The sequence below is a fragment of the Talpa europaea genome (assembly GCF_964194135.1).
Source record: "Talpa europaea genome assembly, chromosome: 4".
In the NCBI taxonomy this organism is placed as follows: domain Eukaryota; kingdom Metazoa; phylum Chordata; class Mammalia; order Eulipotyphla; family Talpidae; genus Talpa; species Talpa europaea.
The window spans coordinates 61,975,803-62,001,092 of NC_140070.1; the positions used below are offsets into that span (position 1 = coordinate 61,975,803).

Below are 25,290 nucleotides of genomic sequence, written 5' to 3' on the forward strand. Positions count from 1 at the left end.
TCACTGGACACAGTTGGTGCCAAATAAACGTGCATTGTTAGACTCAGAAAATGGAGCACAACATTCATTTTGGAAAATATTTATTAAAAAACTAAAATGGATGTGGCAAAACCAAAAACAAACCACCCCCAAACATACCTTTTAAATAGCAAGCATATGACACTGATTATAAAGCTTTTCCAACCCTACTGATGGTCTTCCCCACTATCCAATCTAGGAGGGCCTCTAGGGAAGCCGACTGTAAACAAGTCGTCTGCACTAGTGATGAGCAAAACTAATTATTGAGGACTATCAATGGCTATACGACTCCCTTTCTGAGGCAATCCACCCTAAACACAAAAGTGACCAAAGAGTGTCAGGAGTGTGTTCTTGGGGCTCTACACTTCTAGTTTTAATTTGGAAGTGGGGGCAGTCGAGGGATGAGATAGTAGAAAGACAAAGAGTATCAGTAGAGGGTAATCTTAAAGCACCTTTAAAATCTGGACCTTTTCTCACAATTTAACTCAGTAATTCTCAAATTAACTGTTGAAAAGAATCACCTGATGAGGTTGTTAAATCCATAGCTCCTGGAATCTGCTGTTTAAGATGAGCTCTCCAGGTGATTCTCTGCATGTTGGTTAGCCATCTAGCATGAGAAATACTGCTTAAAATGCATTAATACAATTCCTATGCCCTAAAACCAAGATAAAAATTAAGAAATCTGCTGACAATCATTGTGCTTTCGTGAACTTGGAAGGACCAATATAGGAAGGCAGGTGGAAGTCTCCAATTTCTAACACACTGGTAAAAGGAGCCCTGAGCAATCTGTCAAGTGCTATTCAGGAAGTGAATAAAATTTAATAATAAAGTTGATTTTAGATCGCAGCACAGTCTCCAAATGACTAACAGGTCAACCCCATCCATTTCAGTTTCATTAACTTTGTTAGGCCAATGCCAGATGGGGAGTAGCTGTTCACACAAAATGTGGGGTAAAGGTGGATCTTGAATTATGAAGACATAGTGAATAAAACATCTATAAAAACCTTTATTAACCATAAAGCATTACTTGAATAATCTTGCTGCATCATGGACAACATGTAGAAATAGTCACATTGATTCCAAGATTCCCATTGTCTGCAAAAAGATGTGCTATGGCTGTGTCAAAAACAAGGCAGTCACTGTTCATGATGGCCGCGGCTACACCGTCATGGATGGACCGGGGTGTGGCCTCCCAGGTCAGTCTCCGTCGGTTCCCATTCAACTCCAGTCTGTAGGCAAAGTTCTCAGCTTGCTTGCGGGTGCCAATGAGCAGAACGATGGCGAAGAACTGCTGGTGGCCTTCGTACTTCTCCTGTTTCTCCAGCACCAGCATGAAGTGATGGCCAAAACACGACTGCATCATCACCCAGTCAACAGCCCCTGGCAGGTTAATGTCTGTAGCTAGAAAGACAATGTCTTCTCCCTGGAGAGTTGTAATGCTCTTGTGGGCGTGCATGAGATGGGACATCACAGCTTCCAGGGACCCCTGCCACTTGCAGGAAGCTCCCGGACAAGGGCAGGAGTAGGGACGGTATTCACAGATGTCTTCGTGTTCTGGTTTCTCCGTGTGGTGCAGGGTCAGGGAACAGCCTGTGGTAGCATACTGCAAGGGAGGAAAAAAAACAGTGAGCCAACGAATGTTAGAACTTCTACAGGAGCAAACTTCTAAGAGTATTTAACCACATAGGTTTCTTGTGCTTAAACTGTATTTCCATTATAACTACTTTTGCTTGGGAGGAGTAAAATATTTAAGACAAAAATCCTCAATTTCTATTCACCATTTTGATGTTGAAATGCATAAAGCTGAGCATGTCCTGTACCAGGAAAGTAGTGCATTCCATGTCCCTCACTCCACACTGCTAAAAACATGAAATCTCAAGTGCTCTGACCATAAACATCCAAAGTAAAAGTGGTGAGCCAGTTCTATGAAACTTGGCCTTCCTCTCTCTTATTGAATAGTTTAAAATTGCTTTGGGGTGAAACTGGGGCAGGAATACATGTAATCTCCAGACTAGGTTTTACTGGAAAACAATATAATTCTCTGTTGTGTCCCTGGAGTGCCAGCAAAGCACTGAGCAGGTTTTCTATGATCCGGGCAGATGGGTAAAGTAGGTGTCCTGGAGCCCTCGGTGGCTTTTTTTTTTTTTTTTTTTCCCAAGCTTTTAATGCTCCTACTAACTGAGCCAACCAGGTGCAGGGCAGGCAGGAGTCAGGGGGTACAGGGGCCTGGGGGGCCAGGAGGCTGGCAGGCCTCCCTGCCTCCAGCAAATCTTCACTCTTTCTGGGCTCCCTGGTGTTGTCTCATGGTCTCTATTTCTCTACTCTCTCTGCTGTCTCTGCTTCTGCTGGTGTCCCCGTGACACCACCCTTATATGCACTGTCTCTCTGCTCAGATGCTCCCACTTACACACACGCCCACACCACACTCCAGGTGCCACCATCAAGCACACGTGTAAGACCATAGGTGTTGATCACTGATGCTAATGGCGGGAGGGCAGAAAAACTTCATAACTTCCATTTACCCGGCAGTCCCCTATTTCTTCCTGGCTCAAATCAGCGACTGGCAGGCAGATGATGGGGAAAGCTCTTTGGTTCCATGCTCTTACCTGCTGATATGACATCCTAGTCACATCAGTTGTAAGGGGCAGGAGGACAGAGCAGGTTCTCTATGACCCGAGCAGATGGGTGAAGGAGAGTCCTAGAGCCCTCAGGGTGGCTTTTGCAGGCTTTTATTGGGATTTACCAGGTACACAGCAGGCAGGGGTGTTTTCACTCTGGGCTCTCCGGTATTCTCTCTGCTTTTCTCATGGTTCTCTGCTTCTCATTCATTCTGCTTCTGCTTCTCCACTTTTCTGCTTCTGCTGGTGTCCCCGTGACACCACCCTTAAAAGCCCAGTCTTAGCTCAGGTGAATCCCAACTACAAATGCCCACACCCTATTCCAGGTGCCCGCCATCAGGCATGCATTCAGGACCACAGGGTTCCGTCATCTATCCTAATGGTGGGAGGGCAGAAAAGCCTGACACTTTTTCCCTTACCCTACAATCCACCCCCTGAGGGTTTTCTGCCAGTCTATACAAGTCATATATGTTTCTCTTGGCAATATGAACACTGCAGCCATGGCCCATAAAAGTACATAGAATACAACTGAATATAGCAATGTAACAAAATACAACAGAACACAAATTAGTCCAGGCAGGGCACCAACCTAGTGGCAAAAGATAATTATTGGCACCAGCAGATAAGCCACCACTTCTGCTGCCAAAGGCACTGCTCATGCGAGGGAGGGGAACCACTCACAGCATCTACCGTCACATGCCAGGAGCCATCAGGCTTCCTGGCCTTCTCTGGCTGTAGTCTCGGCCACAAGCCACACACCGCATCCACCCCCAGGATGCACTCACTCTTGGATTGGCGATTCTATTCTGTTGGGGGTAATCGCCAACCCTCAGGGTTTTCTGTCTGCGGTTGCTCCAACACTTGGCTTTCATAGCCACCAATGCGGCATGCAGACCCCTGCACTTAGGCCAAACCTTTGCACAAGCACATGGGTTGGGGATCCGTGGATACAAGCTCCACATGTGGCCTCTCTTGGGTCCCCTCTTTGGCTGTGGGCTCCACCACAAGCCTTGTTCCCCACCAGTCCACCAAGGACAGGTTCCTCAGCAACTCACCCTCACTCAACAGTGAGCAGGGCATCACCCATGGGTGATTTTAAGAGACTCACTGGCCTTCTTTAGCCTACTTAGTGCTTAACAGCCACTCAGGGCTTCTCAATCTCAGCACCAGCTTTTGCTTTCTTAGTTGGCATTTTCTCTGCCTGGCTACAGAGACTTGGTGAGGGTTTCCTCCCTCAGCCAACTGTGGGCTCTTATACCAAGGCCCACTGGCCATGCCTTGATTTTAAACAGTACCATACACCCCCAGGGTCCCCAAAATATATCAAACTTGCGAAGGTCCTCCGCCTTCTGGCAGGATTTTTAGTCCATTAGTCCAAGTTCATCTGCTTTTCCCTTTGTGTCCGGAGCCGTCCGGAGCATGTGCCGTGTTGCGTATGTGTGCCATGAGTTAAGTTTCGCTTTCGGAGAACCACAGGTTTTTCCTGTAAATCACATGAGACTGGGAGGTATGGGGGGAGGAGCTATGAGGGTATAAGAGGAGAACGCGGGAGAGAGAAGGAGAGAAGAAAAGAGATTTAAGAGGAGAACCACGAGAGAGGAGAGTGCTGCGAGAGGAGCAGAGAGAAGGCCAGGGAAGTAAGAAAGACAGAGAAAAGAAAGACACGGAAAAGTAAGAGAAGGAAAAGGAAAAATAAAGAAGCATGCACTAGCGTCAAGTTGTCTCAAGCCCCTCATTTCATCCTCAGCCCTTCTCTTTTCGTGCCTCCGAATCCCGCGGGTCGGGACACCTTTGTCCACAATGGTGAGCTCTGAATCATGGTCCTTTCTTCCCCGATGATTCTTGCTGCCTCGGGGGTCTTGTCTGGTCCTCTCGGGCATCTCCTCCGGGCGAGGTCTTGTCCTGTAGCTCCCAGACCTTGTCCATCTCCTGTGCTGCCATGGCGCCTCCAGCATTGTCACAGGCTCAGTCTGCTACGCCTCAGTCCCTCAAGGTCTTCGGAGGGCTCCATACCCATCTGCATGGATCATCTTGCCAACTTACACCAATTATAAGGGGCAGGAATGGCCACAGGGCAGGTTTTCTGGTCCAGCAGACCGGGTGAAGGAGGAGAGAGTCCGGGAGCCCTCAGTGGCTCTTGCAGGCTTTTATTGGGATCTACCATGTACACAGCAGGCAGGGGTGCTGGCGAAGGCTTCCAGACAAGGCCTACCAGCCTCCCATCCTCCAGCAAGTCTTCATTCTTTCTGGGCTCTTCGGCATTCTCTCTGCTTCTCTCATGGTTCTCTGCTTCTCCATTCATTAGGCTTCCGCTTCTCTGCTTCTGCTGGTGTTCCTATGACGCCGCCCTTAAAAGCCCAGTCTTAGCCCAGGTGAATCCCATCTACATATGCCCACACCCTATTCCAGGTGCCCCATCAGGCATGCATTCAGGACCACAGGGTACCGTCGTCTATCCTAATGGCGGGAGGACAGAAAAGCCTGATACTTTTTACCTTACTCTACACCAGTGATGGACTGAAGGGGCTGGAGATTCCCCCCTCAACCTTGCTACAAATATTACCTTGCATTCTTTACCTTTTAACCTCCCCCTGAGGGGCTCTGACCATACTCTTGTATGAAGGGAAATCACATATAAGAGCTACTTAAACTAACTCAGATGACTGCATGTCATAGGGATTCCAGCTGGTGGAGGTTAAAATGAGAAGGGCCTTAGGAATACTTCTTAACATATTCTATGACATCAATGTTATTGTAATACCAAAACCAGACAAGGACATCACCAAAAGAGAAAAATCACAGGCCAATATCTCTGATCAATATAGATGGGAAACTTCTTAATAAAATACTGGCAAATTCATTATAAGGATCATACACCATGAGCAAGTGGCATTTATTCCAGGAATGTAAGGATGGTTTAACATGTAAATTAATTAATGTTATACACTGAATCAACAAAAAGAAAGATAAAAACCACATAATATAAACAGATGCAGAGAAAGTATTTAATAAGACCCAGCACTCATTTATGATGACAACTCTTAACAAGATGGGAATAGAAGAAACCTAACACAACACAAGAATTAGGTAAGCTGAATCTCCTTTTTCAGTTGAAACTAAAGTCAACTTCATCTGCCTGGATGGGCAGGTGAGCTGTCTGTTATGCTCACTTGGATTCTCGCTCCCCCTTTTGAGACATGGAAACTTCAAGAGGGCAGGGCCAGACCATTTTTCTCGGATTCTATATCCAATTGCTTGTAAAACAAAAACTCCACAGCTGCTTTTGCTTAGGAATAAATCCCTTATAAATTCAAGTAGGTCAAATCCTATTCTTTATAGCTGATTATCACTAGCAACAAGTAGGTACTGACACCTTCTCCATACAAAACATTGAAGAAAAGTCACTGAAAGGACACAGAAGCAAAGGAGTCAGTTTCCACTGTTAGGGAGATTGTTCTCCCCTAAAAAGGGAAGAGAAAATGGCTTAAAGATAGAAATGCAGCTCACTCTACCCCCCTACCTAAAGTAGATTATAATATTTTTCAATAAAAATTGGCAGAAATATTTTATCATCAATACTTTGCCCTTAGTAGCTGGTTATTCATCTTTTAAACCATGGACTGAAACATTGGTGTCAATATTTTACCAGGAGGAACAAATGTATTTATATATATATTTCTACTTGTGTTCCTCACAGTATCAAACCCTAAAAATCCTTAGTAACTGTTTAAAATCTAGATGATGTCTAAGAATAGAGCCTTCTGATGTTCTCTGAGAGGTGGGTGAAGCATTTGCATTCTCAGTTTAAAAATGCAAAATAAAGTGGATGTGGCACAGATGCAGCAGTGGTACAGAGGCAGGAGCAACAGTGCCAGAACACCACCAGCTGTAGCTCTGTGGAAACAGCAAAGTTGGTAGCAGCATCCAGGTGAGGCTGGGTTCCCCTCTGAGACAGATGACCTGGTCTCTTCTTAAGGGTGAACTGGGAGTCATCAAGATGGTGATAGAGGAGGTCCCTGGCCTTGCTTATCAAGAGTAACATTTAATAAGAGGGACACAACACCATATATTCAATGGCTAGAAGTTGGACTTGAGCACCCCTTATACACTGGAGATCAGAGTAGACTTCCACAGAGGTGACACAGAGGAAATTTACACTTCTTTGAACAGAAAGTGGTGGAGACAGAGCCTGGAGGTTGTGGTATAGTCAGCAGGGTTATCAACTCAGAGGCACCTAGCTAGAGAAAAACAGCATTTATTTAAAGAAATAACAGAGGAAAACTTTCCGCACCTTGGGAAGGAATTAAATATACAAGTCCATGAACCTAAATGCAATGAGAACTACATCAAGGCATAGAGTAGTGGAACTATCAAGAATTCAGAACAAAGAACGTATACTGAAGATGGCAGGAGGAAACAGATAACTTATAAATGTACTCCTAATAGGTATACATCAGACTTTTTAGCAGAAATGCTATAGGTAAAGAACAAATGGAATGATGGATTCAAGATACTCAATAAAAACTGCCAGCCAAGAATACTGTATCTTGCAAGATACTCTTTCGGAAATGAGGGAGAAGTAATGGCCTTCCCAGCAAACGAGCTGAAGGAGTTTGCCAACACTGACCTCTCCTATAAAAAAAAAAAAAAAAAAAAAAAAAAATTGAAAAGAGCTCTCCTGTCTAAATCAAAGAGAAGAAACTTCACAGAAAAATTGAACAAGGAAAGAAACAGATCAGGAAACTAAAGATAAAGATGGCAGTAAAAGTCTTCACATATCAATAACCATCCTAAATGTGAATGGACTGAAGGCCAGGATCATATGGTTTCATTAGTGAGTTCTACCAGATCTTCAGAGCTAAAATATAGCTATCCTTCTCAAAGTCTTCAAAAAATTGAAGAAAAAGTAATGCTTCCAAACACATGTTATGAGGCCACTTGGTTGATACCAAAAGCAGACAAGGACATCACAAAAAATTAAAGACCAATGTCCTTGAACACAACTGCAAACTTTCTCAACACAATCTTAGCAAGCCAAATTCAACAATACATTAACAGAGGTTTATACATCATGACTGAGTAGGACTTATTCCAAGGATTTAAGGATGGTTCAAAATCAAAATCCATAACTCAATTAATGTCATTCACCACAGCAACAAGAGAAAAGATAAAAATCATATGATAATATCAACAGATGCAGAGAAGGCATTTGACAAGATTCAGCACCTATATGTGATAAAAATTGTCAATAAAATGATGGTATAAGGAACATATCTCAACATAATAAAGGCCATAGGTAGCAAATCTACAGCTAACATCATATTGAATGGTGAAAAACTGAAGATTCTTCCTCTAAGATTCAGGTAGAAGACAAAGATGTCCGCTGTCATCACTACTATTCAATGTAGTATTGGAAGTCCTAGCTAGAGTAATTTGGCCAGAGAAAGCTATAAAAGGAATGCAAATTTGGAAAGAGTAAAACTATCACTATTTGGATATGACATGAAAATATACATAGAAAACCCTAAAGACTCACTAAAAAACTATTAGAAACAGTTAAGAATAGCAAAGTGGCACAGTACAAAACCAACATACAAAAATGTTGGATTCCTATATGTAAACAGTAAAGGAGAAGAGAAAGCAATCCAGAAAACAATCCCCTTTACTAGAGCATCAAAACAAATTAAATACCTAGGAATAAACTTAACAAAGAAGGTGAAAGATCTGTACAATAAAAACTACTAAGACATTACAAAAAGAATATAAGGCACAAAGAAATGGAAATATTTTCCCTCCTTATTGATTAGAAGAATAACATTTTGAAAATAGACATCTTACCCAAAACAATATGCAGATTCATTGCAAACCCTATCAAAGTTTCAATGGCATTCTTCAAAGAAATAGAACAGACATTACTGAAATTTATATGGAGTCACAAAAGACCCTGAATAGTCAAAACAATTATAACAAAGAAGAAGAGCAGAGGTATCACACAGTAATCAACAGTATGGTATTGGAATAAAAATAGCATATAGACAAATGAAATAGAATTGCATTCAGAAATAGCCCACATTTACATGGGCAGTTAATTTCCAACAATAGAGCCACAAGTACCAAGTATACACTGGAGAAAGGAAAGTCTTTTCAAGAAACTGTTCTGGGAAAACTGGACAGCCACATACAAAAGAATGAAACTAGACCACAATTTCATACACAAAAATTAATTCAAAATGAGTTAAAGATTTGGACGTAAGACCTGAAACCATAAAATACATAGAAAACATGGACAAAACACACAATGACCATGGCTTCAGAGATGTCTTTGGGGACTTGACACTAACAGCAAGGGAAACAAAAGCAAAAATAAACAAATGGGACTACATCAAACTAACGGGCTCTGCACAGTGAGAGAAGCTATCACTAAAATGGAAAGGTACCCTACCAACTGGAAGAAAACATTTAAGCACCATGACCTCATAAGCGGCTGCTCTCCAAAATATATAAAGAACTCATAAAACTCGAAAAAGAAAACAAATGACCCAATAAAGTATGGAATAGAAGAGCTAAAAAGATAGTTCTCCCAAGAAAGATACAGATGGCCAACAGATGCACGAAAAATTTCTCACCATCACTTATCATCAGGGAAGTGCAAACCAAAACCACAATGTGATATCACCTCATACATATGAGAATGGCTCATATCAGAAAGACCAGAAACAACAAGTTTTGACAAGTGGGTAGAGATAAAAGAACCCTTATACACTGCTCGTGGGAATGTGGACTTGCCCATTCCTTTGGAAAAAGAGTATGGTGATTTTTCAAAACATTAGAAATTAATCTGCCATATGATCCAGCAATTCTACCACTCAGTATCTGTTCAGGGAATATGAAAACACTAATTCTATGGGATATCTGCAACTTCTCTGTTCACTGTAGTACTATTTACAATAGCCAAGTTATGGAAACAAATGCCCAAAGACAGTGGTCGTTAAACTGTATAAAGAAGATGTAGTGTATGTATATATACACAATGGAATACTACTCAGTTATGTGTAAAAAACAACAACAATGAAATCTTGCCAATATGGCAACAGGGATAAAACTAGACAAGTGTTAGGCTAAACAAAAAAAGGCAGAAGGAGAAAAACAGATTCTGGATAATTTCACTCATATATGGATTATAAGGAACAAAACCAAGGGTTAGATGAAATTAACCAAAATAGAACCTTGAAATATCACTGCAGAACTGTCCTAGAAGGGGAGGGTGAGGAGTGAGGAACAAAGGAGGGTGTCCAATGGACTACAGTGGAGGATTATGGATATTCTGCTAGTGGGTGTGGTGTGGTAACGTACATCTGAAGAGGTATGAACTTGTACCCGTAAATCATATACAGTGTTGTAAATCAATGTTACCTCAATAAGAAAAATGATACAATTAAAAACAAAAACCCACACACAATAAAAATAGAAAGAGTTAGCCTCAGGATGGCAGATTCTCTGGCTGAAACAAGGATTCACTATATGAATCTAAAGACCTTTCAGAATGGGTGTTTACCAGGGCTGCCCAGAAATATTTCCAGGAAGTGGACTAGCAAACTGCGTACAACTAGTACTACCTGCACCTCTTCCTGAATTCCAAATCCCAAACATCTCCATGTTCACAAACGCAAACATACAACAAATATTTGTCATTGAGCAATCATTTTAGAACTTTTCCTTATATAACTCCAGCTGGGATATTTATATTCTTAAATTTGGTTTGCCTTACAAGTCACACACCCTTCCTTTTAACCCAAATATAGAGAACAGGGAACCTCCCAAACTACACAAATAGAAAGGCATTACTCCACATTGGTGTGGGCAATGACCTTATAAAAAAAAGATCTTGCTATGGCCTCTATTAAAAAATATATATTTGAAAAGTATGAGATGCTTACTCTGCTTTTTCTGAACAACCTGAACTTCAATGTCAATCTATTCCTTCTCTTTTCCATCATGGGTGAAGATGTGTCTTCATGACCACTGATGGCACTTTCATTATGACTAGACTAGAGATGATCTCGAAAATGAAAAGATCTGGACTTCAAATACACACATACATACGCTGATGCCACACTTCATACTTGTTAACAGTCTCATCAATGTTCTGTAATGATGCCTGGAGCAAGATGGGTGTTCTTGTTAACTGCATGAGGGACTCTCATCCGTGGAATAGAGGAGTCAGTGCCTCTGAGCAGAAAACCCAGGTTGTATTGGCTGGGGGGATTATTTTGAAAAGCCCCAGGGCTTTCAAAGGTCTGTGAGCCTCTATCTTAGAACACAGAGAGCATCCACCATAGAGCCTGTGTGCTGTTTTACCTTACAAGTGCACTGCACTGTACTCATATACAACTCAAATAAATCAGAAGTACAGGCAACAGTACAAAGGAAGGGGTATGCCAGGTGACCTCAGAGTGGGGAAGGAGAGAAGAGGGGTAAGGAAAGTTTTGCTGTAGATGAAGCAGACCGTGGACGGAGTGGTTCCATCTAGTTCTAGCACAGGGTAAATGGAGCAAATAGTGGGGCTAAAACCTAAATAAGAAGGTGGGTCCCAGTTTTATTTGGTAGTTTTATTTTCAGGGTTTCTCTGCAATGGCACAATTGACACTGTAGACTGGATAATTCCTTGTTGTGCGGGCTGTGCTATGCATTGTAGGATGTTTGGCAGCATCTCTAGCCTCTACCCAATAGATGCCAGTAGCAATTATCACCCCCGCACCCCAGATGTAATAACCAGAAATGTCACCAGGCATGGTCACATGTATTCTGGGGGAAAAAAATCATACCAGTTGAGAACTATTGATTTTGATGAAGGACAAAGTCTGGCTGGACAGACACAATCACAGTTTGGAGGAGGGGTTCATGCCAATGGCAAATTAGGCACTGTTCTGCCTGCCAGGCACTGCCCAGGCCAGCTCAGCAATACTAGCCCCATACACAATTGAAACTAGATGGTTTGCAAAGCGTGGAGGTATTGCAGGGACTGGTTCCCTTTGTTTTACAGACTGACTGACAACTATTCAGGCTACATGGTCATTCGTGGCCACGCCAGGAGCTCTCTTTCATGCACAAAACAATTAGCATCAAACAAAGAATGAATCTGCTGAGAAAAAGTAATAATTTACATTTGGCATCCATTCCTCAAGCCAACACACACAAAACCCAGAGTCCACATATAGACTACCTCTGGAAGCAGGGAGAAAAACAGTCCTGAAAGCACCTCTCCCCAAGGAATGGGGCAGCACTGCCTCATAAATAAGTAACCAGTGATTAGTTGCTCCCAGATTTCTCTGGCATCTCACATCAAAGTCCTGAGGTTTCACTTTTCACACTCTGGCTGGGGTCTGCCTTGCCTAGGTGAAGGGCCCCGAGAGTGCCTGTGTTTCTGCTCCTGGGGGCACCTGCTCTTAGCAGCACACTCTCATTTCTGAGACACAGCACCCGGGCTGCTCGGCCTGGGACGCAGCCACTGCTATAAACGAGGTTTCTCCACAGGGAATGCCTGTTCATTTCCCTTAGGGATGGGCTGCTGGTGGTGGCAGGGGATTTGCTTTACGTAAACCTCTTTAAGAGGTAGGAGTGGCATTGGGGACAGGGGAGATGGCCACACACAGAGAAATCCAGAATGGAGGGCAGATGATCTCTAGAGTGAGAAACAAAGATATACTGAAATAATTTCTGCTTTATTTTCAGAGACTTCATGTTGCAATGGCCCAAAAGTCTTGTGCAAACCTGTTCTGCCATGATAAGTAATGTGTGGTGACCTATGCCTCATTTTTAAGTCTTTGCAGGAAGCAGTAAACAATGTCAATTCTTTTGCTAGGCATGGAGTTTGAAAGCTGTATTTAAATGAGAATTTAGATAGAATTTTCCTCTTTTTGGCATAGAAACCTTTTTACACTCAAATACACATAACAAGGTACGTTGGAGACACAGTCAAATGACACCTGTTATTTACCTAATAAGCTTAGTCACATTATATGTGTTTATGGAATGCGCATATAGATAGAATAACCCTTCTCAGCTGAGGTGCTAGTGAAGGTCGTGGATCCTTTCACTTAAATCAGTCTGACTTTAGCACAAGTCACTTAGCCTATTTAATTGAATTTGAATCCATGCAATTCAAGGATGATTTGCTGAACTCCCAACAACTGTCATCTACAAAGGAGGGCCCCTGAGCTCCCAGCAGAAGCCTGTTCCCCTTGGGGACTGTGAGGGCACCGCCTTGCATCAGCCTAGGAAACAGTGAAATTTATTAGCAAAATATCTGCCAGGGCCTCAAATGGTAATGTGTCAAACACAAACAGACAAAAACAAAGCACACTTGATAATTTGTTGGTGGTGTCCATGAATTTTGGAGAAAGCAAAAAGCAAACTGAGCTTTCCTTCACTGTAATAAGCTGTAATGATCATAAAACGCACACAGAAGACTAGATGCAATGCATGCACCTTACTGGAAAGCCAAGATCGCTGCAAAGGTCAATACAGGGCCATAGTTGAAATTTGAATATAGACTGCAATTAGATAATAGTAGCTACTGCAAGTCAAATTTCCTGATTTTGATAATTATACCATAATTATGTAAGAAAATGCCCTTGTTTTTAGGAGAAACAGAGGTACTTACGGGAAATGGGACAGGATGCCTGAATTTACACTGAAATGGTTAAAAAAATAAAAGGACAGAGTACAAGTGATAAAGCAAATGAGCAAAAAGGAAACAACCAGAGAATCTGGATGAAGGCTATGTGGGATATTTTTGTAGTAGTGTTGCAGCTGCCTTAGAAATTTTAAATCATAAAAAACAAAAAATGTATTAAACAATCCAGGAGCTGAGTTAGTGTATTTGTCTATTATGGGACAGAAATTCCTTATGCAGAGTTGTTTTTTTTTTTTATTTTTTAAAACAAAATATGCGTTTAAATATTCTTTAAAAAAAGAAAATATTTACATGAAAAGGCAACCAAGTTAAGTTTTTCTTTGACTACAGGCTCTTTGGGACTCATTTTAGTAAACCAATAAAACTGTTCAATGAAGACACTGATTGTCATAAATATCAACATGTCTTACAACCCCAGAGAAGATAAAGCATTCTTCATGGTTCCTCTGACCCTTCTAAAGATTTGTGGGCACTGGACAAATTTGTGGCTCTGGAGGTAGTTTCCAGCCATGCCAATTTTATTCGATTCCAGACCACATAGAGGAGGAGCTCCAAATATGAAACACCAGCCCCCCCTTTCCTTCACAGGTAAATGCCTTTCGCACTGGAAGGTGATCCCAAATGGAATCTGTTACATGAATTCAACTGGAAGGATGAATTCCTGGCAGTATATTTACTATTGTTGATCAGAAGATAATTAGGGACTATTGGTTGATGTCTCTATCTTCTCAGTACTATTTAGCCTTGTTCAAGCGGAAGTTGTAGCTAACCTAATATAAATCCAAATCATGGTAAAACTTACATTTTAACTAGGAACTAAACATAAATTTTACCACTTTTTAAAGGCATTCTAGCATTTCAAGCTAATTTCTTTGTCACCAAAAATGTCCATCTGCTCCCAAATATCAGTGAATGATCACTTGGGTCTATTGATTTACTGATTATATACCTGTTTTTTTTTTTTTTACTATTTACTGTTATTTACTGATTATCCACTGTTTCCTGCAAAACCAATATTTGCAAATGAGTAAATATTATGTTTATTTGCAGCTGCTTGTTAATTTTACTTTTAATTAAAAGTCTTATAAAACTTATAATTGAAAGAAATTTCAATAGACCTTGAGATGCTATAAGGAAAAATGTTTGTTTTAGACTTTAGGAATAGGCTTTGTAATTTTTGATGATGGCCTTTCATATATTTTACTTACTATTTATGGTTTATGAAATAAATTTATTGGCATATATATTTTAGTTGCAGTTTATTCATGGTTTTTCTGAAATTTCACACAGATCAGGAAGCAAAGGCATGTGGTCATTTTGATGGCTGATGCCACTTTTGCTTAAAATGTGTTTATAACTGCTGGCCCAGTAGTTATGATGACAGTTCAAGTACACCCTGTGTCCTGTGTGATGCTGAATTGAGCCTACCACGTCGCCTTAGAGTGGACCTTAAAAGCTAGCTACAACTCATCGCTTGAACTATTATCAAGGGTGGAGGAGTTGAGACTTTGCCAACATGAGACACTGAAATCTCTTGTTTTGACTTCATTAGAATACTCAACCTGCCTCTGTCTGGCATTCTTCCTCTAAGAACCTCAGAGAATTTACATTTAACTTAAATAGCAAATCGCTCACCTCCACTATGAGGTAGTGCAAAGAGATATTTATCAACCAATAGTGCAGCAATGGTTTCCATACACTCAGTACCATAAGTGTCAGTATCATAAGTGTCCACTAGTGATGAGAATACTATTAACATTTACCTTTACAAACTTTCTTCTGAAGAAGGTAATGCTCAGTAAAATGTTGGACTCAAAAGTTCCTCCTTTGGATCTAAGAGAAAGTTCATAGACCCCATATTGCAGACAGCTTTCTTAACTAAAAGTGTCCTGGAAGACTGTGGGGTAATACTAACATAATATTACAGGAAAAATCTGAGAATATCCTGCTATTGGGGAGTGGGGTATATTTGTCCTTACAAAGATTCTCTGGCCTGGCAGGGATTTATTTTTAATCTTGGAAACTTTAAATACAAATTGACTTTTTTTTTTTTTAATAGAGGCATGTTTTATTTATTTGCTTGTTTGTTTATACACGCACTGGGTACAGTCAGAAGCGCGGGAGGGTGAGGGAATTCACCAGAGCCAGAGTGGGGAGCAGAGCAGGCAGAAGGACCGAAGTACACTGCTGAGGGGAGCAGCAGGCGGCAGGAGAGGTCTGCGCGCCATGTGGGACCCTCCTCCAGTGGCCGGGGAGCAGCTGGGGATCGAACCAGCGCCACAGGGGCAGGGGCCGCGGGCAGCTTCACAACCCAGTGCTCAACCGCTGCGCCACCGGGGAGGCCCACGAATTGACTTTTGACCAAGTATGCTTCTCATCTGACCAATGTCAGAGCTAGCAGCAACCACATATTGTCATGGAGAACCAGTTTTGTAAGGTCCCTTCAGAGTGTATGTTCAAGTAAACAAAAGCACTAAAGCAAGAGCCAGCATAAAAGGCCTTACGGAAAAAACAAAAGGCTTTATGCTATATACTGCCAGTGGCTAGCCCACTCAATTTCAATATGGCCTTATGCCCTATGCAAGGCTCCCAGCTGCTTTAACAGGTTTTCTGCCCTCACAACTCTACAAACAGTGCTATAGGTCTCACCAGTTCTTATTTCTCACGAGGGCATTCAAATTCACTGGAAGACTTAAGTGGTAAGTAGCAAGGAAAAATACAAGACACTCAGTATGTCCTAGGCAATATGTGGTTATATTTATACCAAAAAAAAAAAATTGTGCACTTAAAACACAACTTGGTATCCTGTATTTTACCTGCAGCCCTAACTAGAGGGCTGTTCTGGTATCGCTACCATCCCACCAAAGAGCCACTACCTGAGTCCAGAGTGGTAACTGGGATCATTGTTCTCAGTAGGGAGGGGTGAGCAGCAAAAAGGCAGCAGGTTGTAGTGGAAAAAACAAATGTGTTATTAAAAGGCCCAGACTGGAGTTTTCACTCCCCAGTCTTACAAACTATATGACTTTGGGCAAATCTCTTAGGGGGGATACTATTTCCTCTACAAAGTAATTTGGAGGTTAACATGAGATAATATACCTAGTTCAGAGTAGGTAAGCAACATTCTCTACAAGCAACCGCACTGTACCATTCCCCATGAGATGCAGTTTCAGAAGCGGGTAAGGAGGGGAGGCAATGGCTGGCCAGGCAGAGGGGTTGTAGGAAGGAGAGGTCTGGGGTGCAGGAGATTCTAAGGCAAGTGTAGATGTGATAAAAAGTTAGTAGATAATTAGGACGAGTCAACTCTGGGATGAGGTTGTTATATAAGGGAGAAAAAGCAGGCATTAGTTATTAGGTAGTGGTATTAGGAAAACCAAAAAGATCATACCTCGTGCTGGTGATACAGGGGAGAAATGGGTACTCAGTTGTGCCCAAGTGACAAAGCAATGTGGTTCTACCAAAGGCAGAATCTAAGAAATGTGTAAAGGTAGTCACAGGGTGCCCCAAGTCCATTTATCAGCCTGATTGCAGAACAATCCTGGACCAGGATGGTGCCTCCATTCTACTACCCAGTCCCCTTCAACTGAGTGTCCAAACACCAACACAATGACACAATGCTAAAGCAATGGACCAAAGCTAGTTTCAGGAAGGTAGGCCAGGTAACATGGCCAAGCTTGGTGGACTTTGTAAGCCTAGGAAAACCCCCATAAACTCAGTGGGCTTTGGTAGCCTAGGAGACCCTGTGGGCCCAGTTAATTAGTAAGAGACATAACGTGGAGCTACTAAATGGCCAAACCCCTACTCTTTGCCCATTGAACCCCTATAAGTACCTGCTTCTCCTCTCACCACTTCAATAGCTACCCACTTGGTACCCCTCTCGGCTTGGAGAGCTTTCCTGGCCTTCTTTCTATCAATAAACCTCCTGCTTTTCTGTAACTTTGGTCTTGATGTTGAATTCTTTCCTCGCTGAAGAGAAGAACCAAGAAAGAGCCAGCTTGGGGGTCCTTGGACTCGGGGCCTGATCCCAAAAATCCAATTCACTACTAGCCAATACTTTTGATTTCTGAATATACCCTTTAATCCTACCATTTAATTTTGAGGACTTTATCATTAGGAAGTAATTAGTTTCATATGCACAAGGATTCAATCGTAGCAGTACTTAAAAAAATCATATTTAGAAAACAATACAGAATGACTTGAATGACTACAAACAAGAGGTTCATTAATAACTCTGTGGCTGTCATGGAATTTTAATAGTATGTAGTCAATAAACATGACCTTAGCCTATTAATTGAAAAAGAAGTCATGATGTTTAGATGTTTGAACAGGTTTTGAAAGTGTATGGATTCCCTATCTTACCTGCCTTTCTTTGTAATAAAAAATTACATTGATCTAGAAGTAAATTTATAAAGACATAATGTAAAAATAGTATAGTGGTGGCTTTTAGGTAGGAGGTTTTAGTTTTACATTACCTTCTATATGTTCTACATTGAAAAATAATAGCTTTTAAAATATATTTTATAATATATAAAATAAAATACACATATTAAAAAAATGTTGCTTAATCCAACCAGCTTTTCCCTTGTAAAATCATTAAAGAAATGACCAAAAAAGTCTCCTTACTGAAATGACAGTGTCTGGATCAACTTACCCAGCACTGTGAAAACCCTACATAATTAGGGATAGGGGGAGAAGTTCAATGGGAGAATCTATGGGAAAATAAGAGTCTTTTTTCTTTTTAAAGTGAATACCTGGATCTGACTTCAGTCACTGTCAACGTTTACTCTGTGCTGGGGCTGTACAAGGCAATTGGCATAAATCATTACCATGTTTGATTCTCATAAGCCAATCATCACCTATTTTGTCAAAGTGTCACTGAGGCTTAGAGATGTCACCAACTTAGTCACCATAGGGATCCGGGGGCTCAACCAGGGCCTGCCCAGGAAACGACCCTAGGGAGAGGCATCCCGGAGGGAGGGGTGACCCAAAGATGCTACCTTTGCTGATTCAGAGTTTAAAATAGGGCACATGCTCGCTCGTTAATACACAGGTGTCTAATCCATCTCTACAGTGTATGTGACTGAAAACTGGGAAGGGAATAACATAAAGTTGATTGCATAAAATCTTTATTGAACTGGAAGTGAGAACAACAGCTTCTGAATTTTTAAGAAACTAATGGAGAAAGATGAGCATCTGAAGCAAAGTTGATGAAATTCTGCTAGATAGAGTTCAGTATCTTGCCTAAGTCCTATAAAATACACGCTCTTAAGGTTTACTATAAAGATAGATTTGATCAGGAAGACTTTTTGGTTTTCTTATTTTCCTTTTCCTTCCCACCACACTGAGTGGAACCATATTCTAACACCAGCAACACACAAGGGTCCTGGATACTCTAGCTACTTCAGCACACTGTGTTCCTACTATGTGATCCTTTCAAGGAGGTGGGGGAAGGACCTAATAATGGATGTGAGTGAGAAATGTCATTGTTCACAAATTTTGCCAGATGTATAAGTCTGGTTCTTAAGACATTTTACATTACGGTCTTGCTATGGTCTCATTTATACGGCACTCTATATGGAGCTTCAAAACAGGGCTCTGGCATAATGAGAGACTAATTCAATCAGGCTGAGGATCTCCTAGGCCAGACTTGGGGATGCTTTGGATCACCTTCATTCTGATGTAATAAAAATCATCTTAAGTAACAATGATTTATTCTAGTGCTAGCCATAATGACTTGTGGGAAATCTTTAGCCAATTAGAATTAGCATTAAAATTCAGTATTCCTGCTTATCACTCTAGGGTATTTATTCTTAATTGTATCCTCAACAGCTATACATATTTTCAGTTGTATTCTTTAAAATCTGGAGCCTCATCATAAATATACATGGATTCCCATGCTTTGTCAACTTATCCTTTTATGAGTCAACCTGGTCAACCTCGGCCAGCAGTGAGGACTGCAGGGAAGATTTCCAAAATAGATGATCTTGTTTTAGGGGATTTGTTTTAAGATTAAGAGGAGATCTTTGAAATGGTTTTGGCAAATTGGTTTATCCTCTCAGACTTTTAGGTGATAGGTCACCTCCATGTAGCAAAGACTCTACTACCACCACCTTCCATTTAATATGGTGAAGGTGCAGACCTCTATCACACTTCTAATCTGATCTCCGAGCTCCCACCAGCTAGGTTTTCTCTCCATTCTTTTTAACAGACAAACAAACAGGCTTGAGAAGTATATGAACAGACCAAGATCACACAGAGCCAGGATGAGAACCCCATTCTCTCTCCTGCCTAGCTCTTTCCCGTGGACAGTTTACTCGATTCCAAAATTTTAAGGCAAACAAAGATTTCTGGCATATTCCCATTCTTCTCTTAAGAGACAGAAATTCAGGTACACAGTCAAAATCTAGTCAGTAGGACAATAGTTCAGGTCTCTCAGTGGTCAAAAGACAATATTCTCTTGGTTGATAAAGATGAAAATAAAATAACCTATAAGATCACCTTCAGTTGTGATCTTCAAAATGCCAAAGTTCACCTATAATTAGAGTTCAGCGAGAAGTTCTAGGCTCAATGAAAGCTTGAGAACCAGGTCAGAAGCTGCACACTGGGAATTGGAATTTGGTCTGCAGTTATGGTTGCTTCAGCCTGCAAGTGTTGGCTTTAAATCTGAACTCAGCCAAAGCTTCAAAAAAACTAACATATTTAACATTAAAAATATCCCAGTTTCTGGATTTTCTTGAAAAAACTCCAAGATCTGTCATAGCTGCACACACATTCCTGCCCTGCTCGACCAATTAGCCAGTGGTTAGCAAAAGTTCTCCAAATGTCTCCAAGTTCCCTCAGGTCTCCTGGACTCTGAGGCTACCCATTGCAGGCCTCGCTCCTTGCATTACCTGTCCCTGCTGGTATGTAGAGTTTGTCTCCACTGAACTAGATAAGTCCACACTGAGGGGTCTTTATACTTTCAACTGAGTTATCTGATTTGACTCTTATTTTTTGAAGGAACAGAACAATAATTTTGACAACTCAACTGCAAGGAAGGCTTATCTGAGGCTTTCATGTTCAATAATTATTTGGCGATATTAGCTACTGGAAACTTATAGAGATGACACAGAAAATGGAGAGAAAATATATCACAGTCAGTAGACTGGAGTAGTTTAGCATTTACTTCAGTTGTGGAGGGAAATACTTGGCTAATATTAAAATATACACTAGTATACAGTTCAGTGGGGGCTCGAATGAGCCCCCTATATTCATGCACCACTGAAGTTGTGGGTTTGAGGTTTGCTATCAGAATGTCAAACCTTCTCAAACACAGAATGGAAATAACACAAGTGGAAGACAGATAAACCAAATGAGATCCTTTTTTTTTTAAGTAAACCTGAGCTACCAAAGCTGGTGATGCCCTCCATCAAAGATGCGGGCAGCAGTCCAATTTTAATTAAGTGACCCCATGCCTATGTATCAAGGTTATTTGGCAACACACCTATTTTGGGGTCAACTGGAGCATAAGCAATGATAAAATTCCTACAAGTATTAGATTTGCAGGCTGTATCCCCTGATCTTCCTATCCCACATGCTCTACAAAATTTATGCCAAATGAATTTTATAGTGAGCATATATGTTGTCTTATTGGGATGATCCCACCAGAGGCCCATCTGGTGAGCTCATCCAACCAGATGGTTTTCTTAATGGTGTCAACCTTGAGTTATGATTTGGAGCCTTAGAATATAAACTCAAAATTAAAATTCCTACAGAGAAGGACAGTAAAAAGGATGTCTGCCTTTGGGGTGCAGGTTCACATTCTGGCCCAGTATATGATCTTGACAAATCACTTAACACTCACCCTCTCTCTATACGCCTTTATTTGCTCACCTGAAAAAAAGAAAGGCAAACTAATAAAAGCTGACCCACACAAAGGAGCTGGTACACGGATGGCACTCAATAAGCATTCCACATAGCCTCTCTTTTCATGGAATGCCAGGCGATAGAGTCCTAAGAAGTTCAATGCTCTCATTTACAGGTGAAGAAGTTAAGGCTCCCAGAGACGGCCTTTCAGGCAAATAATGGCAGTGCCAGGTAACTTTTGAGACCTGGGCTCTGGTACTTTCTGCAATACTGGTTTTTACACAGGAACCAGCCTATGAGATTATGAGAGCAGGCAGTGACAGTTATAACGCAGGACTGGTGATTTCCAGGAGCAAACTCAAGCCAAAGGGCTAGGTAAACTCACCTATTTTGTTTTAGTTTAACACAGGTCTTAAAACTACCCATTGTTAGTGTTGGGTGCAAAAATGTTCAAGGAACTCTCCTGCACTGTTGGTGGGAGTGCAAACGGGTCCAACCACTATGGAGAGCTGTGTGGAGATTTCTTGACCTACTAAACATAGAGCTTCCATATGATCCAGCAATTCCACTCCTAGGTATTTACCCAAAGGACACAGAAACATCCATTCCAAAGAGCACCTGCACACCTATGTTTATAGCAGCACTGTTTACAATAGCTAAGCTTTGGAAACAGCCCAAATGCCCAAAAATAGATGACTGGATCAAGAAGATGTGGTACATATATACCATGGAATATTACTCAGCATTCAAAAAAGATAAACACATGCAATTTGCAGCAACATGGATGGCACTGGAAGGGATCATGCTCAGTGAAATAAGCCAAAAATAAAAAGAAAAATACCGGATGGTCTCACTCATAGCAGGAATCTAGAAAACTTAAATAAGGGACCAGGAAAATGAATAACTATAAGAAAGTGAAAATCAAAATCAACAAAAAGCTATGAACCAGAGACACTTTTTGGGGGGTGGGGTGCGGGAGGGGAGGGATTGGGGTCAGAATGGGGGGGTTGCAATTGTATGGGGAATATAAAAATAAAATTTATTATAAAAAAAAAAAAACAACTACCCATTGTTCTCATGCTCCTCAACTAACACATCTGGGTTGCTTGCAATGCCTCTGTAGATATCCAAATTTAGTTTATTAAAACTAGCTAGCTGAACAGCCCTGTCATTAGTTTGGATTAGTGGTCAACCAAAACTGAAGCACACATACTTTGGCCTTATAAATCTCACACACATGTATATACACAAAGTGACTCCAAGATCACTTTCTAATCTTGGTTCCTGCTCTGTGGGGGAATGGTTGACCCTATTTAATTTCAACTTGCAAAGTGATGTCTTTGCCCAACTACATTCTTATAGCATAGGGACCTGGAAAAATCACTGACATGTACAGAAAGACTGAGTACTCCTAATCCCTAAGAGAAATATCCTTTAAGGAAGACTTCACTAGCATGTTACACCTTAGGAAGGAACATATATTTCAACAGAACTAGAACCCTAGATCTTGAAAGTGAAACCTCACGTGTCATACAGTGTATTTCCTTCCTTTTCTCTTAGAAACAAGACTCACTTAAGACTGATTTTTTAAAATGAATTTTAGAATACTATCTGATAGCAAATGCTCATTTGTGAACTGCAACTCACCTAAAGCCCTTTCCTCTGCTAGCTTCTGAAGGTTTGGGTGAAGGACTAGGAAAATGGCTTCCCAGAAATACTGTGGGATATCCCACCAAGCTCCAACCCCCACAATATATATCTCAAACATCAAATATCTACTCTGATGTCAACTAACACCAAATCTCTGATCAGTAGGCTGAAACCTACCTCATAACCCTAAGAAATCATGGAAATAGTGTCTAAATTTTATGAGAAACAACTAATTAGCTGAGTGAGCTAGTAAACATTATATAAGGAGTGACCAAAACTAGAGAAGTTTACTAAGGTTGACTGAAAACCCACAGTCCAAACTAGAATTCAAACCCTTATTTGAATAGGCTATTTTAAACTTGATTGTGGCAGGGCACAGCCCAAATTAAATCACTCGTCTAACTGACTTCAGTCCCAAGCTTCAAGTCTCTAGTGTATTATTTTTAATTTAAAAATAAGCCCTTGCCCTAAAAAATATGCCACACTAAGAAGAAATGCAAGAAGTCTAAATGGCCCAAGAGGCTGAGCAGTTACTTTAAAAAGAAAAAAAAAAAAAAAAACCCACAAAAAATATTAATGACATTATTTCCATTTCTAAATTTAGAAAACTTTACGGTTAGCTCTAGGTTAAAATGAGATAACACAGATAACTATGTTGTTGAAACTACCCCTGAAGAGTTTTAAAGGACACATATAGGTAAACAGTTGTTACAATATGATCACACAGTGTGATACTATGCAGTCATTTAAAATACAATGAGGTAAAGCTAGGTTTCAGAATGAAAAATATACATGATAATGTGAATTTAAAACAGCAAGTTGCAGGGCCTCCCCGGTGGCGGTGGCGGAGCTGTTGAGCGCTGGGTTGCGAAGCTGCCCGCGGTGCCCGCGGCCTCAGCGGCAACGGTTCGATCCCCGGCTGCTGCCACTGGAGGAGGGTCCCACATGGCGCGCAGACCTCTCCTGCCGCCTGCTGCTCCCCTCAGCAGTGTACATCGGTCCTTCTGCCTGCTCTGCTCCCCGCTCTGGCTCTGGTGAATTCTCTCACCCTCCCGCGTTTCTGACTGTACCCAGTGCATGTATAAAACAAAAACAAACAAATAAATAAATAAAAATAAAACAGCAAGTTGCAGAAGCCATTTTTGGAGAAAAACTTGTGTCTATGTGTGTGGGTATATATAAACTTTCCTGACACACACTGACATCTAGTCTATACACAGCTGCCAGTGTATTTACACAGTCAGAAGAAAAAAATCTATGAAGAGACATAGGGAAATAAAAAAGAGGCTATTGGCCTTGGTCTTCACTTTCTTTTCGTGGTTTGCATTTTTGGCTAGAGTAGTGGTAACTTTTTGAACTAAATTTAAAAAGTGATGGCTTTAAAGTACCATAACAACAGCTCCTGCTAGTCCTTCCTCTTAATTTCCCAATCAACCCGTTTCACCCCACTTAGTAAAAAAGCACAACTCCACAGTCCTTAGGGAAAAAACGGTTTGGGGAGAGAAAGGCGTGACTTAAAGGGTTTTCTTGTTGCTGGAGGAAAACAAGCCCTAGGCGCCCTTTTTTAGCTGCAGTCCTGAGGGCTCCCACGTGTCAAGGGTGCGCAGAAAGCACGGGGTGCACAAGGAAGGCAGTATCAATCCCGCCAGGCCAAGTGACTGCAAAGAGTGCACTCTGCTTGCCAATTTCCTGTCTCTTCAATTCCCATAGTTTCCCGATCCAAGTTTACTTGCGCGGCCCAGCCCTACAGAGCACACCCTACAGAGTCCACGTCTGCCGAGGACGCAGGCACCAGGCACCGGGTGTAGAGAGAGGCGAGGTGTTCTAACAACCAGCCAGTCCCAATTAATCTGGGGTCAGTGCTCGGGCAATCGTCCGCTACTCCCATAGGGAACAAGTGGGTTTGGGGAAGGATGAACACAGTGTACACATACATTTTTCCCCCCTAAGAGAGAAGCCACCTGCCTCTCCGGGCCTGTGAGCGGCTGGAGGACACCGGAGTTCTGGGAAGTGGCCAGACGGAGGTGCGCAGATGGCACCGGGGCTTACCTTGCAGGGAAACAGGACTGCCGAGGCCACCTTCTCCATTGCCAGGTTCCTGATGCTGGGCGTCAGGGCGCCCCTGCACGTTGGGCAGCAGCTCAACTTCTGGCGGCATTGGTTACACACCAGGTGCCCAGCCTGGCACTGCAGGATCGGGGGCAGGACATAGTCAAAGCAGACCGGGCACTCGAAGAGCGAGGTCAGCTCGTGGTGCTGCGGGGACACCGGGCCGGCCCCGCCCCCGCCGCCGGAGCCCGAGATCACCGCCGCCGCGGCGGGCACCGCGGACGAGCCGGGGCCCGCAGCCGAGATGATGGCGGCGGCCGGGGGCGTGGCGGGGGACTGGGCGTGCTGGGGCTGCGGCGGCGGCTGCTTGCTGCAGGGTTTGCTAGCGCTGGGGCCGGTGGAGGACGGGCGGCTCAT

At 42.0% G+C, this 25,290-nt stretch overlaps 1 protein-coding gene across 1 annotated transcript; it reads right to left on the reverse strand.

Moving 5' to 3' along the window:
- Nucleotides 1-1,063: 1,063 nt before the first annotated feature.
- On the reverse strand, nt 1,064-25,290 carry SIAH2 (siah E3 ubiquitin protein ligase 2; the record flags this gene model as incomplete). Its single annotated transcript, XM_084232239.1, has 2 exons — nt 1,064-1,621; nt 24,874-25,290. 2 exons carry the CDS (start codon nt 25,288-25,290, stop codon nt 1,064-1,066), a joined length of 975 nt encoding a protein of 324 aa, XP_084088365.1.